The sequence below is a fragment of the Coregonus lavaretus genome (genome assembly GCF_964263955.1).
Source record: "Coregonus lavaretus genome assembly, chromosome: 15".
Taxonomy (NCBI): Eukaryota; Metazoa; Chordata; class Actinopteri; order Salmoniformes; family Salmonidae; genus Coregonus; species Coregonus lavaretus.
Genome location: NC_140002.1, coordinates 48,432,961 through 48,460,335, shown reverse-complemented (window position 1 = coordinate 48,460,335; position 27,375 = coordinate 48,432,961). Strand labels below are relative to the sequence as shown.

The 27,375-nt window shown below is 43.1% G+C and overlaps 1 protein-coding gene across 1 annotated transcript; it reads left to right on the top strand.

Moving 5' to 3' along the window:
* The first annotated feature begins 1,641 nt into the window (after window positions 1–1,641).
* On the top strand, window positions 1,642–27,375 carry LOC311143043 (transcription initiation factor TFIID subunit 6-like). The gene is made up of 15 exons (XM_084178845.1): window positions 1,642–1,847; window positions 7,715–7,875; window positions 8,081–8,167; window positions 10,782–10,935; window positions 11,208–11,264; window positions 11,388–11,507; window positions 13,549–13,670; window positions 15,969–16,046; window positions 21,244–21,345; window positions 21,612–21,794; window positions 21,967–22,041; window positions 25,063–25,188; window positions 25,663–25,836; window positions 26,128–26,319; window positions 26,585–27,375. Exons 2-15 carry the CDS (start codon window positions 7,720–7,722, stop codon window positions 26,876–26,878), a joined length of 1,920 nt encoding a protein of 639 aa, XP_084034971.1. The 5' UTR covers window positions 1,642–1,847; window positions 7,715–7,719; the 3' UTR covers window positions 26,879–27,375.

Below are 27,375 nucleotides of genomic sequence, written 5' to 3'. Positions count from 1 at the left end.
GGGAAAAGGGAGAAGGTTTGTTAAAGAAGAGTGGTAGGAAATGTAAGCAAAGTGAGCTGAAGACAGGAGGAGAAATGGAAGAGCGTGAAGTATCGGAGGTGGTAGGTCAATTTGTGGTTTCAAGATGGGTGAAAAAAGCATTGGGTATAGTGGAATCGGTGAGGGTAACCAGAAGTGGTCTAGTGATAATTGTTTGTGTTTCTGTTGGGCAGAGGGAGAAGGCGCTCAGAGTTAAACAAATGGAGGAAAGAATTGTGAATTGTTTTACATTTTACATTTACGTCATTTAGCAGACGCTCTTATCCAGAGCGACTTACACTGGAAGAAAAGGGCGCCATTGAGAGGAGTGATTACTGGGGTAGCAGTAAATGTAAAAGTGGATCAACTGAAGGAGAAGATTCCCGGTGTGTTTGATGCTCGTCGTTTGGTGCGACGTAAACAGGGTGGCGAGAATGGGGAAACAGAAGAGTCATTGTCTGTTCTTTTGAGTTTTGAAGTTGAGTCTTTGCCGGATAAAGTGAAGTTAGGATATACAAGTTATCCTGTGCGAGCGTATGTACCGAGTACGTTAACTTGTTACAGGTGTCAAACTTATGGGCATGTGGCAGCAGTATGTAGGAGGGAGATTCCAAGGTGTGAGAAGTGTGCAGAAGGGCACGAGACTAAGGAGTGTGAAGAAGTGGGGAAAGTAGTGGTATGTGCTAATTGTAGGGGTGGCCATGGGGCTGGAGATCAGACATGTCCAGTGCGAGAGAAGCAGGTTGAGGTTTCCAGGGTAAGAGTAGAGAAGAAGTTGTCATATGCGGAGGCAGTGAAGAAAGTAGAGGAAGAGGGGTCAAGGGGGGGGGGGAGTGGTGAGAGTAGGAGATATGTACCAGTACAGTGGGATAGGCAAGCAAGTGATATATGTTTCAGTAAAGATTGGGTTTTTAGCGTTTATAGCAATGGTTATTAATTGTACTGCAGGGATGGAACGCAAATCGAAGAAAATTGAGGTTGTGGTGGCAGCTGCAGAGAGATATTTGGGTGTGCGAGACCTGACAGCAGAAGAGTTACAGGGAGTGTTAAGTGGTGAAATGTAAAGTGTTAAATGACTAAAATGTAAATGTAATTGTGATGTCCCATCAATTCAGGTTGAGGGCATGAGGTAGGAGTGAGTATATTTAAATAGTGGAGAAGGGTGGGGTTAATTATTAGTAGTAGTTTTGAAGTTGTGAGTGTAGTGTTAGATGGTAGGATATTTCTTTGCTTTGTTTTATTTTATTTTTCAAGAAAAGATAAGGGAGTTGTACTCCAGTATAGTAGGTGGCGGTAATGCAACAAATTGGATGCCAACCGCAGTTAAACCTCATTGAAGAAGAAGAAGAAAAAGAAGAAGAAGAAGAAGAAGAAGAAGAAGAAGAACAGGCAGAACTAGCCGATTGATAAAAACATCCAACTGATCCATGCAGATGTGTAGTGTAAAATATTTCTAAAATTGTTTTTTAAACAGTAAATTGTTACGAAATCATAATTTATACTATATTTGACAATAAGACCAACTTCATAAAAGTGTATACCACCATAGATACAAATGTAACACGCTTAAAAATATAGGATGTCACTTCATTCACGTAAACATGTTTGAGGACCTTGAAAGGTAAAACAAAATGGCGGGATTTCAGAAAACAGGGTCAGAGCTGCAGACCATAAAGCAGTTAAAATAAATCTACAAATGAATATATACTGTAATGATCTAGATTGGCAAACGAACCACTATCAAACATTTTAATAGTATTCGTTTCTTTTTAATTAGTTTTAACTTTCTCCTGTTGGTGTTTACCGGCCGTATTTGTAACTTTACAAAGGTAAGAGCGCTATGCTAGGCTAATCAACTTGGCTCTCTAGCATTATCGAACGTTAGCCAACTAACAGCTAGCTAGTAAATCAACAAAATGTACCAAGTTGTCTGGCTTGCCCGCTGTATAAAAATGGTTAAAATAACACATTTTGGAGAGTTTGCTGTATGTGTTGTTTTTGGTTCTGATTTGTAGTTCGCTAGCTAACTATAGGGTAACTAATGATCTCAGACCGAATAAACTGGAATGGTCTCGCTAGCTATGGTAACTACTAGCTAGCCAGCAAGTTATTACATTTTGGTTACTACTGTTTGAAAGAACTAACGCATATGTTATATTACTAGGCTGTTGATCCTATGGAAAGTAGAAAACACATGCGTCTAAAGATTTTGCCCATTCATCAGAAAGAGGGAACATCAGGGTGTATTCATTACCTCTTGCAAAGGAAACAGTTTACCGTTTAAGAACCAAACGACACGGAGGGACCTACCCGAATTTGTCCAATAAGAACTCGCGTTTCCGTTGCAAAACGTTTTCCGTTTGGAGTAAACTGTTTCTGTTGCAAAACGTTTTTTAATAGACGGAACGTTTGGCAACAATCGGCATAATGAATACACCCCAGCTTACTGCTGGTTCGTTCAGCCATTCATGGGGGGAAAGAATCGGGTTTTGGGATAAACGCCGAAAATAAGCTCTGAGGTTTACACAGGCTTAGGAGAACTTATACGTTTTGTTCTATGAGATAAAATCAGTCAGTTAACATGGCCTTTATGAATTATGAAGCCTTTATGTGCTTTTTCTGATTACATAAATGCTTAAATTCACAAAAAGTAACATTAGGTCTTGAAAATTAGATATCCTAAGCCTGTGTTGGCCACTTACCTTATTTTCTGCATTTATCCAACCACCCCCCCCCCCCCCCCCCCCCCCCAAAAAAAAAAAAAACTCAATTAATTTCCCCACAGGCTTTGTCCAACGAACCATGGCGGAGTTAGTGCCTATAAAAATACGCCATTACTATTGCTCCCTATGAGAGTTGAAATGTTGTGTTTAGTGACGTTTTACAGTAGAATGGGAAAGCTGGCCAGTGGTGCTGCTCAGTCATCTGATCTGTAATATCTCTACCACTTATCATGAGATGTCATGTTTCCCCCTTGATACATGTAATCTTGCATTTCTCCACCATTCGTTCAATTCACCATCCATTCGTGAATTGCCAGAAGCCTAACATTAGATACAGTGATGGTCTGGGACATGGCCTGGATTCAGATGCATGCTTTGTGTTCAAAACAAGATGAGTAGTTTTTGAATGAATCAGAACAGTATGTTTTCTTTCTAAGATGCATCTAGAAGTTATTTATAACATGGACATTATAACTCAAAACTAAGAAAAAAGACAGTTCCCTTTGTCGGTCAACACTGTACAACATAGCTATGGGGAGATCGCACGCTAGCTCCCTCTACTGAAGAACATTAGAATGACACCTGATGTGATTCAATTATATATTATGGTAAGTTTAATTGAAACGACTGTTGCTGGTTAAGCTCTTTCTGTAACTTTCCTTAGAAGGTTTGGTGGGACTGAAGTTGACTTTCCTCCCCTGGGTGCCTGTACCTTGGTGGAGTCGGAGTTGCAGGATACGGGGTTGGATCTGGGCTTGGGATCGAATCACATGGAGCTATACTCCCAGCATGGCAATATAGAGCCGGCTGATATCTCGGTGTCCTTCGGTGTTACATAGGACTCACGTTCGGATGACGACGTGGTTTCTCTGGCCGGTTAATTTTTTTCTGAGACAGTGATGGAGGGTTTGGCTTTGGGGCAGCCACATGTCCCTGATACGGATGTAGCAGGGGAATCCCTGGCTTCTAGCGTGCCGCTCATTGAGCTATGTCGCCAAGCGGCTGCGCACTTGTCAGTGGAGTGGCCGTCCTCCCCCCGCGGCAGAAGGCATTCAGGTTTGGTGGGAAATATCTGCCACCGGTCAACCACCGCTTGCCTCTTTTTCCAGACTTCGTTCGATGAGCTTAAGACGACCTGGGCCCAGCCGCATTCAGCCAAGCTGATGTTGAATGGGTAGTCCCACTTCATGAATATGGAGGGGGCTTGTCCACGTGGCTCTGGTGGATGGGAAGCTAGCTGGCTACCTAGCCCCTTTGGCTAACAAAAGGATGGCTAACCCCAACCCGTCACTTCCGAATAAGCACTGTCATTTTGCACTACTTTGCGCTCTGCTAATGCCATTTAGAATTGGTTAGGCTAGGCTATAACCCCCTAAACATAGGCAGGTTCCACACTGAAAATATGTAAAAACATTAGTTTGATAAAGACAGAGCGTATTTTCATCAGAATCATTAAGCATATGCCTTCTCACTAAACAGATGTTGTGGCCGTGCATCACCATGCAGTGTTCAATGTGGAATTGTTCATCCATTTAGAAAATTCTAAAGAACAGGCAGAATAAACTAATTGAAGATCGTGTTCCACGATATAATAGAACAAGTTGATATTACGGTTTCAATAAATGGCACTTGCTTTTTTATTGACTGAATATATGCGCTCTATATGGGGAAATTTAGCCATTAGGATGTGTTATCTGTAATGGTTATGATAAATTAGGCATTGCTGCGATCTGATGGCATATAGATAAATGCGCATATTTTTTTCCAGTGCTGGCCTTGTCTTCTAAAAATATATAACCACCCATACACAAAAATGTATGCACGCATGACTGTAAGTCATGATCCCTAGTGCGGATCTGCTATCCAGGGTGGGGGCCCCCACTCTCGGGGGTGGAGGCTGCACCCCTGGGTGATCTTCCAGATATAGGAAATGGTCGGCAGGGCTGACGTAGCTCTTTACTAGGGATGCAAATTAGCCGTTTTGATCTCAGAATAGACCATCCACGTGAATCGTGTAGATCTGAAGGAAAAAAGATATTTGGCGGAGCCTCTGGACTGAGCACAGAAAGTTAAATGTATTGAACTAACTTATTAGAAAAGTAGTTCAATTGCACTCGTTTCTCATAATTCCTGAAAAGAATGCATCAGTGAATCGTATTCCTGCAACTATCTGAAGAAGTAATGCCTGTTCTTGTGTGCCTGTGTGTGGTTGTGTAGCCTGTTAGCATGCCTAAACAGTCATTTCTAAAACCTTACCAATTAAATGTTCACTGCAAATAGGCCTACCTGGCAGAATGATATCATGTTGATTTGTATCAATCGGGTGGGCATTTGTTTCGCATCCCATGAAACATCGCTACAAGAACCGCTACAGAAACTCCGCTACCAAACACAATGGTCTCTTGCTGGTGCACAATTGAATTAAATGGCAACTACAACTTATTTGTCACATGCGCTGAGTACATTGATATATAGAATGAGCTAATTATTTCAAAAGGCATCAAACGTATTTGGTTGTAATGTTATAATGTTTTACATCAGGGTTGGTCAACCATCTTTTAGGAGAGCTAATAGGTGTGCAGGCTTTTATTCCTGTCCACCTCTAAAGGCATCAGCATGCTTCAGTTCGGCTGGCGCCTAGCCAAACTCGGCTAGCCGAACCGAACGCGTGTGCTCGCATATTCCCATAAAAGACCTTCGCTTGAAAAATGAGAAAAAAGTGGCAATAGTACTGTTTGTCCATTTTGAGACTCGTAGCCAGTATTCACTTCCTCAAAATAGTTAACCCTAAGATAACTCAAGAAATCTGTCATTAATTTACATGTTTGGTGCAGTATTTCGCAATGAAAAAATGTGCATGAAAACAGGTAGTCTCTCGTTGAATGACTACAAATACTTTATTGAAGAATCCCTACTGTTGACCAATCACCGACGAAGGGGCATAGACTTCGGCTCCAAACTTCGGCTTGCCTCCAGAAAACATTTAGTGTGCCCGAACAGCCGAAAAAACCCTCACCGAAGTCCAAAACGTCGCATAATGTCATGATAATATATGCACGAACTCTGCCAAACTGTTTAGTTTGGGAAGCATGCGGATGCCTTAACAAACCACATTTTAGAAATGAGCTAGTCAACCGGACCTTGATAAACTGTCTCTGATGTGTTTGAGCAGGGCTTGATCAAAAGCCTGCACACCCAGTAGCTCTCCAGACTGAAGGTTGACCACGTGTTTTATACAGTTGCCTAACAGGTATTCATTCTACTTTGTGGTATGAAGTGCCTTGCTCAATGACAGGAGATGGTACATGGGATCAGAGTGCAGCCTCCCAGTGTTGATACCACATTACGCTTACCTTTGTATACGTACATAGAGAGGCCACCAATTGTTGGTCATGGAAATTTGGTTAAAAGTTATGGGGAAACCATGAAATTCCAGCTGTCAAAATGTGTATGAACCCTGTTACTAGCGTATGCGCCTAAATATTTTGCTGTGTGAACTGGAATTTTAATTTAGGAGCACCAGTGCACCTAGAAAAAAAAGCTTTATTACCTCAAAATGTTTCATTGTGCTCCTAAATTTCTTTGTGTGCACCTACATTTTTCAACGTATGTGCACACATGCTCCTTGTAAAAAAAAGTAGACTCTAAGGTGACGTTGCGTCGTAATGTGGCCTTCGCCCTTAAGGTCATGAATGCCCTACAGGTCTCTAGCTTTTGAGCCTTTTCCCTTCTCTGTTTGCTTCTTTACATTTACATTTTTAGTCATTTAGCAGACGCTCTTATCCAGAGCGACTTACATGATCTGTTTATTTTATTTTTCATACTGGCCCCCCGTGGGAATCGAACCCACAACCCTGGCGTTGCAAACGCCATGCTCTACCAACTGAGCTACATCCCTGCCGGCCATTCCCTCCCCTACCCTGGACGACGCTGGGCCAATTGTACGCCGCCCCATGGGTCTCCCGGTCGCGGCCGGCTACGACAGAGCCTGGATTCGAACCAGGATCTCTAGTGGCACAGCTAGCACTGCAATGCAGTGCCTTAGACCACTGCGCCACTCGGGAGTCCGCTTCTGTGGAGCAGCGGCAGTTACATGTCCGGTACGAGTGTTGCGCATGTACATTGAGCGTACCAGGGGTGTCTGTTTGTGTGACCAACTTTTTGTCTATTTTGCTAATCCAGCTCATGGTGGAGTGCTTTCTAAGTAGCGTCTCTCCCACTGGATTGTGGAGGCTATTTCTCTGGCATATGACAGCAGAAGGCAGGAATTACTTAATGGTGTACGCGCCCACTCCGCCAGGGGTCTGGTGGCGTCTTGAGCGTTGTTTAAAGGGTTGCCTGTAGGAGATATTAGTGCTGCGGCGAGTTGGGCATCACCACACACTTTTGTGAGGTTTTATCACTTGCATGTCACTGCCCCCAGTGAAGCCCACAGTGTGCTTACGGCTGGGGTGGGAGAGGGTCATTAGTCAGTGTGCAGATTGTGCAATACCTGGGTTCCACACGTTTTCCTGTTTGGTTGTAACTCTGGGTGGGCTGCCGTGGGCCATTTCATTTGGTGTCCACTGAGGTCGGCTTGGGGCATGATTTTGTATCCCCATAGCTGTATTGAACCGAGTTAACCGACTAAAAGGGAACGTACAGATGACTATAACTACTGTTCACTGAAGGAGGGAAACAACGTGCAACACCTGTTCGGCCCCGCACCGCCCAGTTCTGGACTCGGTGAAGATCGGTACTGAATTGAAGAAATTAATCTGTGCTTCGAGTTATCACCTGTGGAAGGTGGCCTTGTCAGGCGTGATTTGAATGTTCTTCGGTAGAGGGCGCTAGCGCGCGAACTCCCCATAACTGTGTTTGACCTCGTTTCCTTTCTTCAGGAAACAGTAGTTATAGTCATAAGTAACTGTACGGTTTCTTTCAGCTTGACATCCCTCCTCATTGACCTCTGCGCGATCCCTCTTATCCAACAGCCACCATGGCTGAGGAGCGGAGGCCGAAGCAGTGCACTGTGGTTCTGCCCACTGAGTCGATGAAGGCCATGGCAGAGTCCATTGGAGTGGGGCAGCTACAGGAGGAGAGCTGTGCCGCCCTGAGCGAGGAGGTCAGCTACAGAATAAAGGAGATCGCTCAGGTAAGAGCAGGGCCGTGTTCCGTAGGGCACACAGAAGCAAAATGATTTGCAACAGAGAATGATAAACTGTGATCTTATCGGAAGACTCACTTTGACATGTCGCACCTCAGTTCGTATCAATACCAATGAACACACAGGGTAATTGTGTTACGAAATGTGATCCTTTGCTCATATCTTTTGTTTTCCACCTCCCTTTGTCTTCTAGGACGCGTTGAAGTTTATGCACCACGGAAAGAGATGTAAACTGACGACCAGCGACATAGATCATGCTCTTAAACTGAAGAATGTAGAGGTGAGGGGGACTATAATACGCCATAATGGAGAAATTGTTCTTTCTTTGGAGAACTTTTCGCAGAAACTCAATGGAATATTTAGGCTATATTGAAAGGAACATTTTAGGTTTCATTTGCATGAGCAGACTTGTGAATTTAATGATATCAATCAATTGGTGGGATACAGTGCCTTCGGAAAGTACTCAGACCTCTTGACTTTTTCCACATTTTGTTACGTTACAGCCTTATTCTAAAATGGATTAAATAAATAAAAATCCTCAGCTATCTACACACAATACCCATTAACAACAAAGCGAAAACAGGTTTTTAGAAATGTTGGCTAAACCCCCCCCCCCCCCCCCCCCCCAATAAAAACAGATACCTTATTTACATAAGTATTCAGACCCTTTGCTATGAGACACAAAATAATTGAGGTCAGGTGCATCCTGTTTCCATTGATCATCCTTGAGAAGTTTCTACAACTTGATTGGAGTCCACCTGTGGTAAATTTAATTGATTGGACATGATTTGGAAAGGCACACACCCATCTATATAAGGTCCCACAGTTGACAGTGCAAAAACCAAGCCATGAGGTCGAAGGAATTGTCTGTAGAGCTCCGATACAGGATTGTGTCAAGGCACAGATCTGGGGAAGAGTACCAAAAAATGTCTGCAGCATTGAAGGTCCCCAAGAACACAGTGGCCTCCATCATTCTTAAATGGAAGAAGTTTGGAACCACCAAGACTCTTCCTAGAGCTGGCCGCCCAGCCAAACTGAGCAATCGGGGGAGAAGGGCATTGGTCAGGGAAGTGATCAAGAACCCGATTAAGTGGTGAATTATTATTAATGAACTGTAGAGTTTTAGTGTACTGTGAGATGAAACTGGGTTAATCACAACAGTAAAGTTAGAATTCTTTGTTACTGGGCCAGGAATTGTATTGGGTCATTTAGTTTCACTGTGTGGGTGAGTAGAAAGGGAATCTGCCCTAGGGTCAGAGTGCTTGCTCTTACTTAAATCCATGGCTGTCTTATCTGATGAGAGACTGAAACTAGCTTGTGGCCTTTTGTCTCTCTTCAAACACCGTGAAGGGAGTGGCACCAGGGTTGAATAGAGTTTGGGCTAGACCTTTGTCTCCTTGGTATATTCTTGATTGATTACAGCATGATGGGGTGGGGTTTGTGTATGTTTCAAGGATTTAGGGCCTTGTCATGTTTAAACTAAACATGAGTGTGTGTGCAAGACAGGGGAGTGAGTGATTGGTTGGAGTACTATGTGCATAATAAAAGTCGAGTTTAGCCGCCCTCAGAGACAAAGGAAGTGGAGTGGAAAAGAGTGGGAGACTGTAGGAGGAGGGATTTTAAGTGAAGAGAGAGACGGAAGTAGGTATATATAGAGGGAGAGCAAGAGCGAGGCGGGGCTACTCTGCAGACCGGCCTGGCTTTGTTGAAACTCGAATAAAGTCATTTTTTTGCAACAAAAACTCAAAGTATTTTGATTTCTTATAAAGTACAGTGATTAATTTTCCACATCAATGGTCACTCTGACAGAGCTCCAGAGTTTCTCTGTGGAGATGGGAGAACCTTCCAGAAGGACAACCATCTCTGCAGCACTCCACCAATTAGGCCTTTATGGTAGAGTGGCCAGACGGAAGCCACTCCTCAGTAAAAGGCACATGACAGCCCGCTTGGAGTTTGCCAAAAGGCACCTAATGGACTCTCAGACCATGAGAAACAAGATTCTCTGGGCTGATGAAACCAAGATTGAACACTTCGGCCTGAATGCCAAGCATCACGTCTGGAGGAAACCTGGCACCATCCCTTCGGTGAAGCATGGTGGTGGCAGCATCATGCTGTGGGGATGTTTTTCAACGGCAGGGACTGGGAGACTAGTCAGGATCAAGGCAAAGTTGAACGGAGCAAAGTACAGAGAGATCCTTGATGAAAACCTGCTCCAGAGCGCTCAGAACCTCAGACTGGTGCGAAGGTTCACCATCCAACAGGACAACAACCCTAAGCACACAGCCAAGACAATGCAGGAGTGGCTTCGGGACATGTCTTTGAATGTCCATGAGTGGCCCAGCCACAGCCCAGACTTGAACCCCATCGAACATCTCTGGAGAGACCAGAAAATAGCTGTGCAGCGACGCTCCCCATCCAACTCAACAGAGCTTGAGAGGATCTGCAGAGAAGAATGGGAGAAACTCCCCAAATACAGGTGTGCTAAGCTTGTAGCGTCATACCCAAGAAGACTCAAGGCTGTAATCGTTGCGAAGGTGCTTGAAGGAAGTACTGAGTAAAGGGTCTGAATACTTATGTAAATATTATATTTCCGTTTTTTATTTTTTATAAATTTGCTTACATTTCTGAACCTGTTTTTGCTTTGTCATTATGGGGTATTGTGTGTAGATTGATGAGGGGAAAAAACGATTTAATCAATTTTAGAATAAGGCTGAAACTTCACAAAATGTGGAAAAGTTCAAGGAGTCTGAATACTTTCCGAAGGCACTGTAGTTATTGATGGAAGTCACTGCACTGGTACATGCACCATTTCAGTTTGTCTGTATCTATACAACCATCACAGTCATCCTACTTGGTTTCATAGCGGCCTCCTCTCTCTCCTCTCTCCTCCACAGCCTCTGTATGGCTTCCAGTCGCAGGAGTTCATCCCGTTCCGCTTCGCCAGCGGAGGAGGGCGGGAGCTTCACTTCTACGAGGAAAAGGAGGTGGACCTCAGTGACATCATCAACACACCCCTCCCTAGAGTCCCACTTGACGTTTCGCTGAAAGGTATTCTTCAATTTGTTTATATATTTTTTTTTTTTGGGGGGGGGATTTTACAAAAACGCAACTATATATATCTTAAACTATTTCAAAGGTAAAGGTATACCTTTGTTGATGTTGATTGCATTGAGTAAGTAGATTTAATTTAAAAAATATATTTAATCATTTTTCAAAAGTAATTTCAAACTCCTTGACAGAATTGTTGTGAACAACAGTGTTTGGGTTTGTTGATTATACAATTTCTTGTTGTAACTCCTCTCATGTTTTCTGTTCCTCAGCTCACTGGTTAAGTATTGAAGGTGTCCAGCCTGCTATACCAGAGAACCCACCCCCAGGTGAGACGTCTGTCCGTCCGTCCGTCTGTCTGTCTGTGTTTGTCTATGCATTCTTCTTGAAACAACCACATTTGCAATATGTGTATATACCATCTCCCTTCTGTCCCATTCTCTTTCCCTCAGCCCCCAAAGAGCAGCAGAAGGCTGAATCTACAGAGCCCCTCAAAGCGGTCAAGCCTGGTCAGGAGGAGGAGGGGGGCTCCATCCAGAAGGGCCAGGGTGCTACATCTGCAGAGGCTAAAGGTCAGTGTATTCTCTGTTTGTAATGTCTACTGTCTCTCCATCCGTCTGTCTGTACTGTCTGTGTGTCTGTACTGTATGCCATCTTAAAATTGTACATGCACAAGTAGAGTTGGATTATGTATTTTTTAAATATTACATTGAGATTTATTTAATTGTATGTGTGGGACAAAACAAACCACATCCATGACATTCAAGATATTCTTCAGTATTAAACACATTCTTAAAGGGGCAATCAGCAGTTTAAACAATATCAAAGCGTTCTCTCCGCTTTGGTTGGGTGATGTCAACCTTTGTCCTATCATGATTATGTACTCATAAAACATTGGGATATATTTACATTTTAGTCATTTAGCAGACGCTCTTATCCAGAGCGACTTACAGTCATTATTTTTTTCATACCCCCGTGGGAATCAAACCCACAACCCTGGCGTTGCAAAGAAACACAGTTGGGCTGAAACCACCGTTAGGCTATAGTGCGAAATCATATGCTACAACAGGACGAATCATGATGAAAGATAATGTTGTTGAAAGGCTAAGTACAGGCAAATATTTTCTAATATTCCTTTCTGGTGGAGCTTCGTTATGGAACAAGTTGTGTGTGTTTGTGTGTGTGTGTGTCTTGCGAGATGGTGGAACTTTGTTCAGTGAATTCATTGTTTGATCAGGAGAGAAAGCATGCATGCATAAAACGATGAAAGCGTAGCCTAGCCCAAAGTCATATTGAATGGAGAGACAAGGGAATATAGCCTACGTTTTTTTTAAACCGCTATACACAACATAGTTAAGTGTCCGTTATAATTTTTTAAAAATATGTTTAGGCTATAAGGCCCATGCATCCGACATAGCGAAAGAGAGAAAGAATATTTTCTGACTGGACAATTTGCGCCGCTTTGGTGGAATTCTCCACTCTGTCTAGCCCACATTCCTCTCTTGCGTTCTGTATGCCTGTTTAATCTAGGTTATTTACTGGGAATGTCACTTTTGTGCTGCCCTGCCGTGTGCTGCCCGACTCCGTTTACTGCACAGCGCCAGTTCAAATAGGCTAAACCATCGTCTGTCACACGATGTCGTCACCATCAACGATGGCTGTCAATCATCGTCGATAGATGATACTATGGTAATATCGCCCAACCCTACCCCACCCACCACTGTTTGGGATGGGGCCGGAAAATGTAACCATTCTCACATTCATAGACGGAGCTATATGGATGCATGACCATCCAGGATATCAACGTTTTAACCATGTTTTGAGGCTATACAGTGTTTTATTTTTGACATTTACTTTGTGTACAAACATTGGAGTAAAACAAGCTTATATGTCGGGTTGTTACAGGCTTTGGTTTTTCCATTTATGTTTTGAGATTCAGCACGTATAGCTCGTTAGCACGGAGGGCGCACCGATAGTCAGTATGTGTTACGCCTGTGCTGGTTGCCATCTCGTTAGTGGGAAGGTGTTTCACCTGTGCTGGCCCAGTGCTCCAGTTGTCTTGAAAGATGCGGAGGGTTAACACCTTTAGTTGGCTCTCCCTATTTGGTTTCTAGACAAACAATCCTTTATCTGATTTTGTTTTGCTCCACTTTTTGGTTTGCTTCCTGTCTTTTAAGTTTGGTGTGGTTTTTCTTTTGTTTGCCTCTTGGTCAAATTTAGTGAGTGCTCATGGTGGGTGTCTTTCAGGTTCCAGTTGTTGTTGCTAGTCAACTTTCAATGGAGTGTCTTTCAGAACCACTCCTAAAACCCCACCTGTTTCGTTTTGGTTGTTGGTCAGTGACACTTTGTTAGTTCCCCCTTCTGTTCGAGCGACATTTTTAGTTTTCTTGCTGGGGAACGTAACAGGGTTCTGATGGGGTACAACAATTGAACTAAGCCCATGAGGCATTTAGAAGTTATATTCTTCAAGAATCAATGGGTACATATAATTAAGTCAAAAAATGGATGTAGATCTGCAGATGGCCCCTTTTAAGGAAAAGCAATTCCTATTTAATAAACATTTGATTGCATGGCTCTCTTTCCCTGTGTGTTTTTCTACCTCCCGATTCCCAGGTAAGAAGGAGGGTCTGATGAGGATGAAGCCCCGCAGTACTCACGAGCTCTCAGTGGAGCAGCAGCTTTACTACAAGGAGATCACAGAGGCCTGCGTCGGATCCTGTGAGGCCAAGAGAGCAGTGAGTCAACTGTGTGTGCATGTGAGAGAGAGTTGTGTGTGTGTGTGTGTCTCCTCCAAAATTATTGGCACACTTGATGAAGATGAGCAAAAGACTGTAAAATAAACAATACAAATGCTGAGCTACACTACATGGCAAAAGGTTTGTGGACACCCCTTCAAGTTAGTGGATTCGGCTATTTCAGCCATACCCGTTGCTGACAGGTGTATCAAATCGAGCACGCAGCCATGCATTCTCCATAGACAAACATTGGAATGGCCTTACTGAAGAGCTCAGTGACTTTCAACGTGGCACCGTCATAGGACGCCACCTTTCCAACAAGTCAGTTCGTCAAATTTCTGCCCTGCTAGAGCTGTTATTGTGAAGTGGAAACGTCTAGGAGCAACAACGGCTCAGCCGCGAAGTGGTAGGCCACACAAGAACTGGACCGCCGAGTGCTGTAGCGCGTAAAAATCGTCTGTCCTCTGTTGCAACACTCACTACTTAGTTCCAAACTGCCTCTGCAAGCAACGTCAGCACAAGAACTGTTCGTCGGGAGCTTCATGAAATGGGTTTCCATGGCCGAGCAGCCGCACACAAGCCTAAGATCATAATACCAAGCGTCGGCTGGAGTGGTGTAAAGCTCGACGCCATTGGACTCGAGTGATGAATCACGCTTCACCATCTGGCAGTCCGATGGACGAATCTGGATTTGGCGGATGCCAGGAGAACACTACCTGCCCCAATGCATAGTGCCAACTGTAAAGTTTGGTGGAGGAGGAATAATGGTCTGGGGCTGTTTTACATGGTTCGGGCTAGGCCCCTTAGTTCCAGTAAAGGGAAATCTTATTGCTACAGCATACAATGACATTCTAGACGATTCTGTGCTTTTTAAAGTTTTAATGACTCCAACCTAAGTTTATGTAAACTTCCGACTTCATCTGTATGTGTGTATATTTGTATATACGGGTAACTGCCAAAATAAAGGAAACACCAACGTGTCTTAATAGGGCGTTGGGCCATCACGAGCCAGAACAGCTTCAATGTGCTTTGGCATAGATTGTACAAGTGTCTGGAACTCTAGTGGAGGGATGTGACAACATTCCTCCATGAGAAATTCCATCATTTGGTGTTTTGTTGATGGAGAACACTGCCTCAGGCGCCGCTCCTGAATCTCCCATAAGTGTTCAATTGGGTTGAGATCTGGTGACTAAGACACATTTTACATTTTAGTCATTTAGCAGACGCTCTTATCCAGAGCGACTTACAGTTAGTGAGTGCATACATTATTTTTTATACTGGCCCCCCGTGGGAATCGAACCCACAACCCTGGCGTTGCAAACGCCATGCTCTACCAACTGAGCTACATCCCTGCCGGCCATTCCCTCCCCTACCCTGGACGACGCTTGGCCAATTGTGCGCCGCCCCATGGGTCTCCCGGTCGCGGCCGGCTACGACAGAGCCTGGATTCGAACCAGGATCTCTAGTGGCACAGCTAGCACTGTGATGCAGTGCCTTAGACCACTGCGCCACTCGGGCGAATATGCACACACACACCCTTTATGCTCCTATGAGAGCACTCTTTGAAAGTCACTGAGATCTCTTCTTCTAGCCATGGTAGACAAAATAATGGTAAACTGGGCATTTCTATACATGACCCTAAGCATGATGTTAATTGCTTAACCACACCTGTGTGGAAGCACCTGCTTTTAAAATACTCAGAGTGTACAAAACATTAGGAACATGCTCTTTCCATGACATCGACTGACCAGGTGAATGCTATGATACGTTATTGATGTCACCTGTTAAATCCACTTCAATCAGTGTAGATGAAGGGGAGGAGAGAGGTTAAAGAAGGATTTTTAAGCCTTGAGACATGGATTGTGTACGTGTGCCGTTCAAAGGGTGAATGGCCAAGACAAAAGATTTAAGTGCCTTTGAACAAGGTATGGTAGTAGGTGCCAGTCACACCGGTTTGAGTGTGTCAAGAACTGCAACACTGCTGGTTATTTTACGCTCAACAGTTTCCCGTGATTATTAAGAATGGTAAATTGGAGTCAACATGAGCCAGCATCCCTGTGGAATGCTTTCAACACCTTGTAGTCCATGCCCCGACGAATTGAGGCTGTTCTGAGGGCAAAAGGGGTGCAACTCAGTATTAGGAAGGTGTTCCTAATGTTTTGTACTCTATACTTTGTATCCCTCATTTACTCAAGAGTTTCCTTTATTTTGGCAGTTACATATCTGCTGTATGTGTGTGGTTTTCTTATTGTTGCATCATGTCATCCCTCTGACCCATGTCTCTCTTGTCTCCTTCAGGAGGCTCTACAGAGTATCGCCACAGACCCTGGGCTCTACCAGATGCTCCCCAGATTCAGCACTTTTATTTCTGAAGGGGTGAGCTGTTTTTTCTGTCAATTACTCTCACCTAGGGCTCTAAAGTGCGACCAATTTGGGCGCATATGCAACAAAGTATTTAGCTGTGCGACCAGGAGTTTTATTTTGGGAGCACTGTGTGACTAGGAAAGAAATCTCCTAGATAAAAATGTTTTTAATGCGAAGGCTACGCTGTACCGTTGTTTCCGAGTTCCCTAGAGAAATAAGCGAATGCAGATTCGATAGCGTCATGGTCACACCATTACTACTACGAAAACGTCTTGCTTTGTAGTCCAACCAGGTCAAAAGATCTGACCCATATTACCAGCGCAACATTTTTTACTTCCTATAGCGGATCACCATTTGTTTACGCTTTATAGTCATGTTACCTCATTGGCTAGCTAGCTAACATCCTGGTAACTTTACCGGTATAGCCAAACATTTTGGGGCACAGAAAGAACGGAAAAGGGCTAGCTTCTTCGGGAGCTCAATGATCATAGACATTTGTATTATTTTGTAAAGCAATTCAAAATATGCAATTACATAAAAAACAGAGTATACAAACATTACAAACAACAGTCGGGAATACAGACAATACATTATGTAAAGACCTTGTAAAAAGTACAAACATTACGTTTTGATAGCTTTTTTGTTATGAGAAGAAGGAATTATTTTTCATATATTGTTTAATTTAATTCTAAAAAGGAGGTTTTCGAATATGGAATTTAGCTAAAATATCAATGAGGTTGATTAAGAAGAAAGGCTTCGCATAGTCTTTGCTATACCTTTTAAAAACAAATATCACATTTAAGTAGAAGGGCAAAATGTGGATGTACAGCGAGCTCCAAAAATATTGGGACAGTGACACATTTTGTGTTTGTTTTGGCTTTGTACTCCAGCTCTTTGAAATTATACAATGACTATGAGCTTAAAGTGCAGACTGTCAGCTTTAATTTGAGGATATTTCCAAAAGTATTGGGACAAATTCACTTATGTGTATTAAAGTAGTCAGAAGTTTCGTTTTTGGTCCCATATTCCTAGCACGCAATGATTACATTTACATCAAGCTTGTGACTCTACAAACTTGTTGGATGCATTTGCTGTTTTTTTCTTTTTTTATTCAGATTATTTTGTGCCCAATAGAAATTACATAATGTATTGTCACTTTTATTGTAAATGAGAATAGAATGTTTCTAAACACCTCTACATTAATGTGGATGCTAGCATGATTAGGGATAGTCCTGAATGAATTGTGAATAATGATGAGTGAGAAAATGAAAGACGCACAAATATCATGCAGGGTTCATACACATTTTGACAGATGGAATTTAATGACTTTTCCATGAGTTCTTCATTACTTTTGACCAAATTTCCATGACCAACAATTGGCGGCGTCTCTATGTACATACAGTGGGGGGAAAAAAGTATTTAGTCAGCCACCAATTGTGCAAGTTCTCCCACTTAAAAAGATGAGAGGCCTGTCATTTTCATCATAGGTACACGTCAACTATGACAGACAAAATGAGATTTTTTTTCTCCAGAAAATCACATTGTAGGATTTTTTATGAATTTATTTGCAAATTATGGTGGAAAATAAGTATTTGGTCAATAACAAAAGTTTCTCAATACTTTGTTATATACCCTTTGTTGGCAATGACACAGGTCAAACGTTTTCTGTAAGTCTTCACAAGGTTTTCACACACTGTTGCTGGTATTTTGGCCCATTCCTCCATGCAGATCTCCTCTAGAGCAGTGATGTTTTGGGGCTGTCGCTGGGCAACACGGACTTTCAACTCCCTCCAAAGATTTTCTATGGGGTTGAGATCTGGAGACTGGCTAGGCCACTCCAGGACCTTGAAATGCTTCTTACGAAGCCACTCCTTCGTTGCCCGGGCGGTGTGTTTGGGATCATTGTCATGCTGAAAGACCCAGCTACGTTTCATCTTCAATGCCCTTGCTGATGGAAGGAGGTTTTCACTCAAAATCTCACGATACATGGCCCCATTCATTCTTTCCTTTACACGGATCAGTCGTCCTGGTCCCTTTGCAGAAAAACAGCCCCAAAGCATGATGTTTCCACCCCCATGCTTCACAGTAGGTATGGTGTTCTTTGGATGCAACTCAGCATTCTTTGTCCTCCAAACACGACGAGTTGAGTTTTTACCAAAAAGTTCTATTTTGGTTTCATCTGACCATATGACATTCTCCCAATCCTCTTCTGGATCATCCAAATGCACTCTAGCAAACTTCAGACGGGCCTGGACAAGTACTGGCTTAAGCAGGGGGACACGTCTGGCACTGCAGGATTTGAGTCCCTGGCGGCGTAGTGTGTTACTGATGGTAGGCTTTGTTACTTTGGTCCCAGCTCTCTGCAGGTCATTCACTAGGTCCCCCCGTGTGGTTCTGGGATTTTTGCTCACCGTTCTTGTGATCATTTTGACCCCACGGGGTGCGATCTTGCGTGGAGCCCCAGATCGAGGGAGATTATCAGTGGTCTTGTATGTCTTCCATTTCCTAATAATTGCTCCCACAGTTGATTTCTTCAAACCAAGCTGCTTACCTATTGCAGATTCAGTCTTCCCAGCCTGGTGCAGGTCTACAATTTTGTTTCTGGTGTCCTTTGACAGCTCTTTGGTCTTGGCCATAGTGGAATTTGGAGTGTGACTGTTTGAGGTTGTGGACAGGTGTCTTTTATACTGATAACAAGTTCAAACAGGTGCCATTAATACAGGTAACGAGTGGAGGACAGAGGAGCCTCTTAAAGAAGTTACAGGTCTGTGAGAGCCAGAAATCTTGCTTGTTTGTAGGTGACCAAATACTTATTTTCCACCATAATTTGCAAATAAATTCATAAAAAATCCTACAATGTGATTTTCTGGATTTTTCTTTCTCAATTTGTCTGTCATAGTTGACGTGTACCTATGATGAAAATTACAGGCCTCTCTCATATTTTTAAGTGGGAGAACTTGCACAATTGGTGGCTGACTAAATACTTTTTCCCCCACTGTATATAAAAGTAAGCGTAATATCGACACTGGGAGGCTGCGCTCGGATCCCATGTATCGTCTCTTGTCATTGAACAAGGCACTTAACCCCCCCCCCCCCCACAAAGTAGAATACCTCTTAGGCAACTGTATGAAACATGTGGTCAACCCTCAGTCTGGAGAGCTACTGGGTGTGATCAAGCCCTGCTCATACACATCAGAGCCAGTTTGAGCGGTCCGTTTGAGCAGCTCATTTCTAAAATGTGGTTTGTTAGAGGGTGACAGAAATAGAAGCCTGCACACCCATTAGCTCTCCTGGAGGATGGTTGACCACCCTTGATGTAAAACACTGCAACATTACAACCAAATATGTTTCATGCCTTTTGAAATAATTAGCTCATTCAATATATCAAATGGCTATGGTAGGCCACAAATCATTTTATTCAGTTGAAGAAAGCCCACAAATGTTCTTCATGAAAATGTACCTTTTCTAGTTTAGTTATTTATCTTAGCTACCTTACATGTGTTTACTTTGCAGGCTGACTAGAATCTATTGCAATGTCCCATACATTGAATGCCCAAATCAACTGGAAGTATCTACAAAACAAGTTTTGAAGCCACATAATCCAAAAGAAAGGCTATCTCTAATATTTTTTCCTAAAATTAATGTTCACGATTCACAATTGAACCGAATACCAACTAATATTTCGGCGAAGTAAATCGTTTGTTTCGTTGAAAATAATAGTTTAATTGAATTATATGAATCATTTAAAAAAGTAAATCAACTTTGTGTGGCCTTATTCGCGAGTGTCGGCGATACGTTTTTTAGGACATGAGATGACAAACATTAATAGCCTACATGCTAATAATAGCTAAACAGTTAACTAGAGGGTACAAGATATGTTTTGAATTGGCTACCTAGTTAGTCTGTTCTCTATCATATTTTATAGGCTAGCCCTACCTGCTGCTGCAATGTCCGACTGTCTTTCTCTCTCCTTGAGCAACGGCCGACTGGTCTCACACACATGCAGGTGATGCGTGCTAACCCTGATCATAATGCTCACCTCCCCTGTTATTGTAATGGTGAGAGGTTAGCCCTGTCTTGGGGGTACGATATTTGTGCGTCAAACTTTCTCACTCATTATTCACGATTCATTCAGGACTATCCATAATCATGGTAGCGTCCACATTAATGTAGAAATGTTTAGAAACATATTATATTCTTATTTACTCCAAAATGACACTACATTATTTACCATTTACCAAAGTAATCTGAAACGCAACCAAAACAAACAGCAAATGCATCCAACAAGTTTGTAGAGTCACAAGCTTGATGTAATCATTGCGTGCTAGGAATATGGGACCAAATACTAAACTTTTCATTACATTAATACACATATAAGTGAATTTGTCCCATTACTTTTGGTCCCCTAAAATTGGGGTACTATGTTAAAAAAGTGCTCACTGACCCAATCCTTTTAGATCTCACTGTATATGATCTAAAACATATCCACAGATATCTTGCCACAACTTCCGGGTAAAAAGCAATACCAAAGTATATGTAAAAGTACAATAAGTCCAGAGGGGATTGCATCAATAATGATCATAGCAATAAATGAATGAATGACAGATCTTCTCTTGCATGTCATCCTCACAAACCTGACATTTTTAAAGAGACAGTGTACAATTTTCAATGTAATGCATCTTAATAGACAAAGTGCTTTTACACAATGTAGAAACCTAATATTCCACAAATGACTTTATTTCAATGACAGATATCTGTATCGACATCTTAGCTTTTATAGTAAACGTATGTCTTTACAGTGTTACATATTAGTTTCTAGGGCACAACATGTGCTTCAAAAGTAGCTAGAATTCATATATATGCCTTATTTCATTCAATTACATTTTTTTTTTCTTTTTTTTCTGGTGCTCCTAAATGTAATGTGGTACACCTAACTTTAAGTTATCAGTGAGAGCCCTGCTCTCACCTGCCATCTACCCTCCTAGATGCTGTTTTGCTGGGTTGTGTTCATTAGGGCACACAATAGAAAACTTTTCAAAACATATTTTCAACAAAAATATTGTTACCTGGTAGTGCCTCCCTGTTTCAATACATCTTTCATCTGCTTGGTACCTAATGAATATGATGCTGAGGTGTCTCAGTGCAGTAGGGATCATGACCCCGTTACCTTTAGCTTGTTTTTCTCTTACGTCTTTCTCTTCTCCTGTAGGTCCGTGTGAACGTGGTGCAGAACAACCTGGCCCTGCTCATCTACCTGATGAGGATGGTCAAGGCCCTCATGGACAACCCCACACTCTACCTGGAGAAATATGTAAGCACAGCCATGACACAGAACCTGCCTCTGTCAAATTCGAACAAAGCCAAATACCGTAAAAAGTCAACTGAAAACAAAATCAAAACGCATTGAAACCGAACTATGACGCGGATCAATATTACACACAGTAAACTGAAAACCAAATCAGAATAAAATCAACTTTATTTATAGAGTATACGGACCTCAACTCAGTGCTGATCATAAAATCCCTTTTGTGTGTCCCTCTCTTGCGCCTCACCCTGGTTCCCTGGGTCGTGGTCTAGCTGCATGAGTTGATCCCAGCGGTGGTGACGTGTATAGTGAGTAAGCAGCTGTGCTTGCGGCCTGACGTGGACAACCACTGGGCTCTGAGGGACTTCGCTGCCCGTCTCATGGCCCAGAGCTGTAAGACCTTCAGCACTACCACCAACAACATCCAGTCACGCATCACCAAGACCTTCACCAAGGTATGTGGAGATGCATCCGATTGATCAACTTTTACTAATAAGGGTGTGTGTGTCTTTTGTAAAAAATTAAAAATAAAAACATTTAATTAAACATATAATACTGGGATTGAGACAATAGACAATAAGCGGTGTTATTATTACTAGCCATGAACATCACCTTCCATCTCCTCAGAGCTGGATGGATGACAAGACTCAGTGGACAACACGCTACGGCTGCATCGCTGGACTGTCTGAACTAGGACCTGACGTGAGTTGTGCCTTTCTGTCTCTTGCACACTTGAAGAAATGTTCTCACCCCATAATGTTTTCTCTCTTTCTCTCTCTTCAATTCAAAGGGCTTTATTGGCATGGGAAACATACAAAAGTATGTGGACACCCTTTCAAATTAGTGGATTCGGCTATTTCAGCCACACCCGTTGCTGACGGGTGTATAAAATTGAGCACACAGCCATGCGCTCTCCATAGACAAACATTGGCAGTAGACTTACTGAAGAGCTCAGTGACTTTCAACGTGGCACTGTCATAGGATGCCACCTTTCCAACAAGTCAGTTGGTAAAATTTCTGCCCTGCTAGCGCTTCCCCGGTCAACTGTAAGTGTTGTTATTGTGAAGTGGAAACGTCTAGGATAAACAATGGCTCAGTCGCGAAGTGGTAGGCCACACAAGCTCACAAAACGGGACCGCCAAGTGCTGAAGTGCGTATCGCGTAAAAATCGTCTGTCCTCGGTTGCAACACTCACTACCGAGTTCCAAACTGCCTCTGGAAGCAACGTCAGCACAATAACTGTTCGTCGGGAGCTTCATGAAATGGGTTTCCATGGCCGAGCAGCTGCACACAAACCTAAGATCACCATGCGCAATGCCAAGCGTCGGCTGGAGTGGTGTAAAGCTCGCCGCCATTGGACAGTAAACATTACAAATGTCGTATTATGGCTATATACACTACCAGTCACACCTACTCATTCAAGGGTTTTTCTTTATTTTTACTATTTTTTACATTGTAGAATAATAGTGAAGACATCAAAACTATGAAATAACACATGGAATCATGTAGTAACCAAAAAAGTGTTAAACAAATCAAAATATATTTTATATTTGAGATTCTTAAAATAAAGGCAAAGGGTGGCTATTTGAAGAATCTCAAATATAAAATATAATTTGATTTGTTTGACACTTTTTTGGTTACTACATGATTCCATATGTTTTATTTCATAGTTTTGATGTCTTCACTATTATTCTACAATGTAGAAAATAGTCAAAATAAAGAAAACCCTTGAATGAGTAGGTGTCTACACTTTTGACAGGTAGTGTGCAGGGTTGTAACAATGTGCAAGTTGTACAAATGGGAAAATAAATAAACATAAATATGGGTTGTATTTGTATCAAGGCTATGCTCACAGAGTCTGTACATAGTCAAAGCTTTCCTTAATTTTGGGTCAGTCAGTGGTCAGGTATTCTGCCATTGTGTACTCTCTGTTTAGAGCCAAATAGCATTCCAGTTTGCTCAGTTTTTTAGTAAATTCTGCATGCAAAGTCTCAATTTGGTATTTGTCCCATTTTGTGAATTCTTGGTTGGTGAGCGGATCCCAGACCTCTCGACCATAAAGGGCAATGGGTTCTATAACTGATTCAAGTAAAAATAATACATTATTATTAGGATCTAAAAATACTTGAATCAGTTATAAACTCGGCAAAAAAAGAAATGTCTTCTCACTGACAACTGTGTTTATTTTCAGCAAACTTAACATGTGTAAATATTTGTATGAACATAAGATTCAACAACTGAGACATAAACTGAACAAGTTCCACAGACATGTGACTAACAGAAATTGAATAATGTGTCCCTGAACAAAGGGTGGGGGGTCAAAATCAAAAGTAACAGTCAGTATCTGGTGTGGCCACCAGCTGCATTAAGTACTGCAGTGCATCTCCTACTCATAGACTGCACCAGATTTGCCAGTTCTTGCTGTGAGATGTTACCCCACTCTTCCACCAAGGCACCTGCAAGTTCCCGGACATTTCTGGGGGGAATGGCCTTAGCCCTCACCCTCCGATCCAACAGGTCCCAGACGTGCTCAAGGTCCTTGGCACATCTGAGATCCGGGCTCTTCGCTGGCCATGGCAGAACACTGACGTTCCTGTCTTGCAGGGAATCACGCACAGAACGAGCATTATGGCTGGTGGCATTGTCATGCTGGAAGGTCATGTCAGGATGAGCCTGCAGGAAGGGTACCACATGAGGGAGGAGGATGTCTTCCCTGTAACGCTCAGTCCGATGATGCTGTGACACAGCTCCAGACCATGACGGACCCTCCACCTCCAAATCGATCCCGCTCCAGAGTACAGGTCTCGGTGTAACGCTCATTCCTTCAACGATAAACGCGAATCCGACCATCACCCCTGGTGAGACAAAACCGCGACTAGTCGGTGAAGAGCACTTTTTGCCAGTCCTGTCTGGTCCACCGACGGTGTGTTTGTGCCCATAGGTGACGTTGTTGCCGGTGATATCTGGTGAGGACCTGCCTTACAACAGGCTACAATCCCTCAGTCCAGCCTCTCTCAGCCTATTGCAGACAGTTTGAGCACTGATGGAGGGATTGTGCGTTCCTGGTGTAACTCGGGCAGTTGTTGCCATCCTGTACCTGTCCCGCAGGTGTGATGTTCGGATGTACCGATCCAGTGCAGGTGTTGTTACACGTGGTCTGCCACTGCGAGGACGATCAGCTGTCCGTCCTGTCTCCCTGTAGCGCTGTCTTAGGCGTCTCACAGTACGGACATTGCAATTTATTGCCTTGGCCACATCTGCAGTCCTCATGCCTCCTTGCAGCATGCCTAAGGCACGTTCACGCAGATGAGCAGGGACCCTGGGCATATTTCTTTTGGTGTTTTTCAGAGTCAGTAGAAAGGCCCCTTTAGTGTCCTAAGGTTTCATAACGCTGAACCTAATTGCCTACCGTCTGTAAGCTGTTTGTGTCTTAATTAATTAATTTAACGACCGTTCCACAGGTGCATGTTCATTAATTGTTTATGGTTCATTGAACATGCATGGGAAAGAGTGTTAAACCCTTCACAATGAAGATCTGTGAAGTTATTTGGATTTTTACTAATTATCTTTGAAAGACAGGGTCCTGTCTTTTTTTGCCAAGTTTAGAACCCATTGCCCTTTATGGTTGTGAGGTCTGGGATCCGCTCACCAATCAAAAATTCACAAAATGGTATGTCGAATTTTATGTTCCTCTCTCTCCCTCCCTCTTCTCTCCCTCTCCAGGTGATCAAGACTTTGATCCTTCCCAGGCTCACTGTAGAAGGAGCTCGTATCAAATCAGTGTCTGATGGACCCGTTGTCTCTAACATCGATAAGATAGGAGCAGACCACGTCCAAAGCCTTTTACTGGTGATGAACCAAACACAAACTGTTATTGTTCTATTGTTAACTCAAATTGTCATACTCATTTATGTTCATTCCATTTGATGCCTCTTTATGATAGAACATGTTTCTGTTTTATTCTCATGTACCTGATTGTTAAAACAAATAGGATCACAGACAACATACAGTATTATAGACACCTCTACATACATACATTTTAGGGCCAGTTTCCCAAATTCTGGACTTACATTTACATTTTAGTCATTTAGCAGACGCTCTTATCCAGAGCGACTTACAGTTAGCACATACATTATTTTATCGAACCCACAACCCTGGCGTTGCAAACGCCATGCTCTACCAACTGAGCTACATCCCCTTAAAAGTTTAAAAGCTCCACTGAACATGCTGGCTTAATCTGTGTCCGGGAAACTGGCCTTTAAAGTCACATACCCACCTGTGAGAGATACAAAGATACTTGACTAATATCCTCTTCTCTCTCAGAAACACTGTGCCAGCGTCATCGCTAAAACTCGTCCCCTGCCTGACAACGTGGAACAGTACCGGGTGGACTATGGTTATCTTGGGCCCATGCTGTGTTCTCATGTGGTCAAGGCCAGGGCCCAGGCAGCACTACAGGCCCAGCAGGTCAACAGAACCACACTCACCATCACACAGGTAGGGCACCTGGACGTCAAACACCTGTTGACCCGGCTTAGTTTTAGGTAAACATTACATGTTATTTAAATGTTGGTGTAAAAAATATGTACATGAACTGGGGTCATTTCCATTTAAATTCAGGCAGTTCAGGAAGTAAACTTAAATTCCAATTCTCTTCATTGAAAACAGTTGGAATTGACTTCAACGCTGATATGAACTGACAATATCAGCAACTTCATCCTGTTAGTGTAAAGTAACATAACAAAACCCAATCTGAAGTCCTACTGTATCTGTTTGTTTGTATTGCAGCCTCGGCCCACCCTAACAGTGTCTCAGAGCGGGATAGGAGGGTCAGGGGGGTCCCGTACCCCCAGCATCATCAAGGTACCCAGCTCCCTCACCCTCATGTCCACCCGACCAGGCACCCCAACACAGCCATCGCCCCCGGCAACCAAGTACATCGTCATGGCAACCAGCTCAGGCGCATCTTCCACCCAGCAGGTACTGTGGACTGCAGTTTTGTTTGTTTTTGTTTTCTTTGAAATAGTAACAAAGACGATTTTATTTAAGAGCATGAATACTATTCACTCTGTCCTCCTAGATTCACATATAAGGTGTGGTCGTAAATAAACATTTAATATACGGTCATTGATATCCTATACATTCACTTTTTAATAGACATTTAAGTGTCTCTAATAAAAGTCATTATCTAGATGTCCTAGTAGTGGTGATGTGTTATGTAATATTCCCCTCTCCTTTACTTCAGGTGATCACGCTGAGTTCCTCCTCTGCCTCCTCAGTGACCAGCACGGTCGCCAGCGCTACCTCCACCCTGCAGCCTCTGGTCAAGCTGGAGTCCGGAGGGGCCGGCAGCCTGGGGGGGTCGCGACCCCTCCAGAAGTACATTGTGGTGTCCCTCCCCACGTCCACCTCCTCCTCTCTGGAAAGTAAGAGTGGCGTGCTCCCTCCCTCCTCCTCCACCTCCCCCATCTTGCTGGAAGCCGGGATGAAGATGGAACGCTCAGACTCCCCCGGCGCCAGCACACATTCCCCGCACTGAGACTCTGGCTGTGTCCCAAATGGCAACCTATTCCCTAAATAGTGCACTACTTTTGACCAGGGTCCATAGGGCTCTGGTCAAAAGTAGTGCACTATATAAGGAATAAGGTGCCGTTTGGCACAGGCACTGGCTTGTAATTGGCTGAGTGTGGTGAGACAGCCCGCTGATGGTGACGACAGAGACCTCTACCTCTCTGATTGGACAGAGACTAGGTGCCTGGGGTTGGATGACTTTTGGTGGAGAGGTGGAAACTACCTACTGGAGTAGTGAAGGAATTGTCAGAAAACGGGGGATATTATGTGATAATATGGTGGATAGAGAGAAGAGGGAGGAATGGATGGGTGCACAAATTGCATCTCTCCCTCTTGTTCTTATTGTACATACATTCACACTTGCCTAAAAGCTGTGTGGGCATTTATAATGGTTCAACCAACATTCTAATTGATTTCATGTTCCTTTTTTTACACCCTATAATAAAACTGCTTTTGTAATGATTT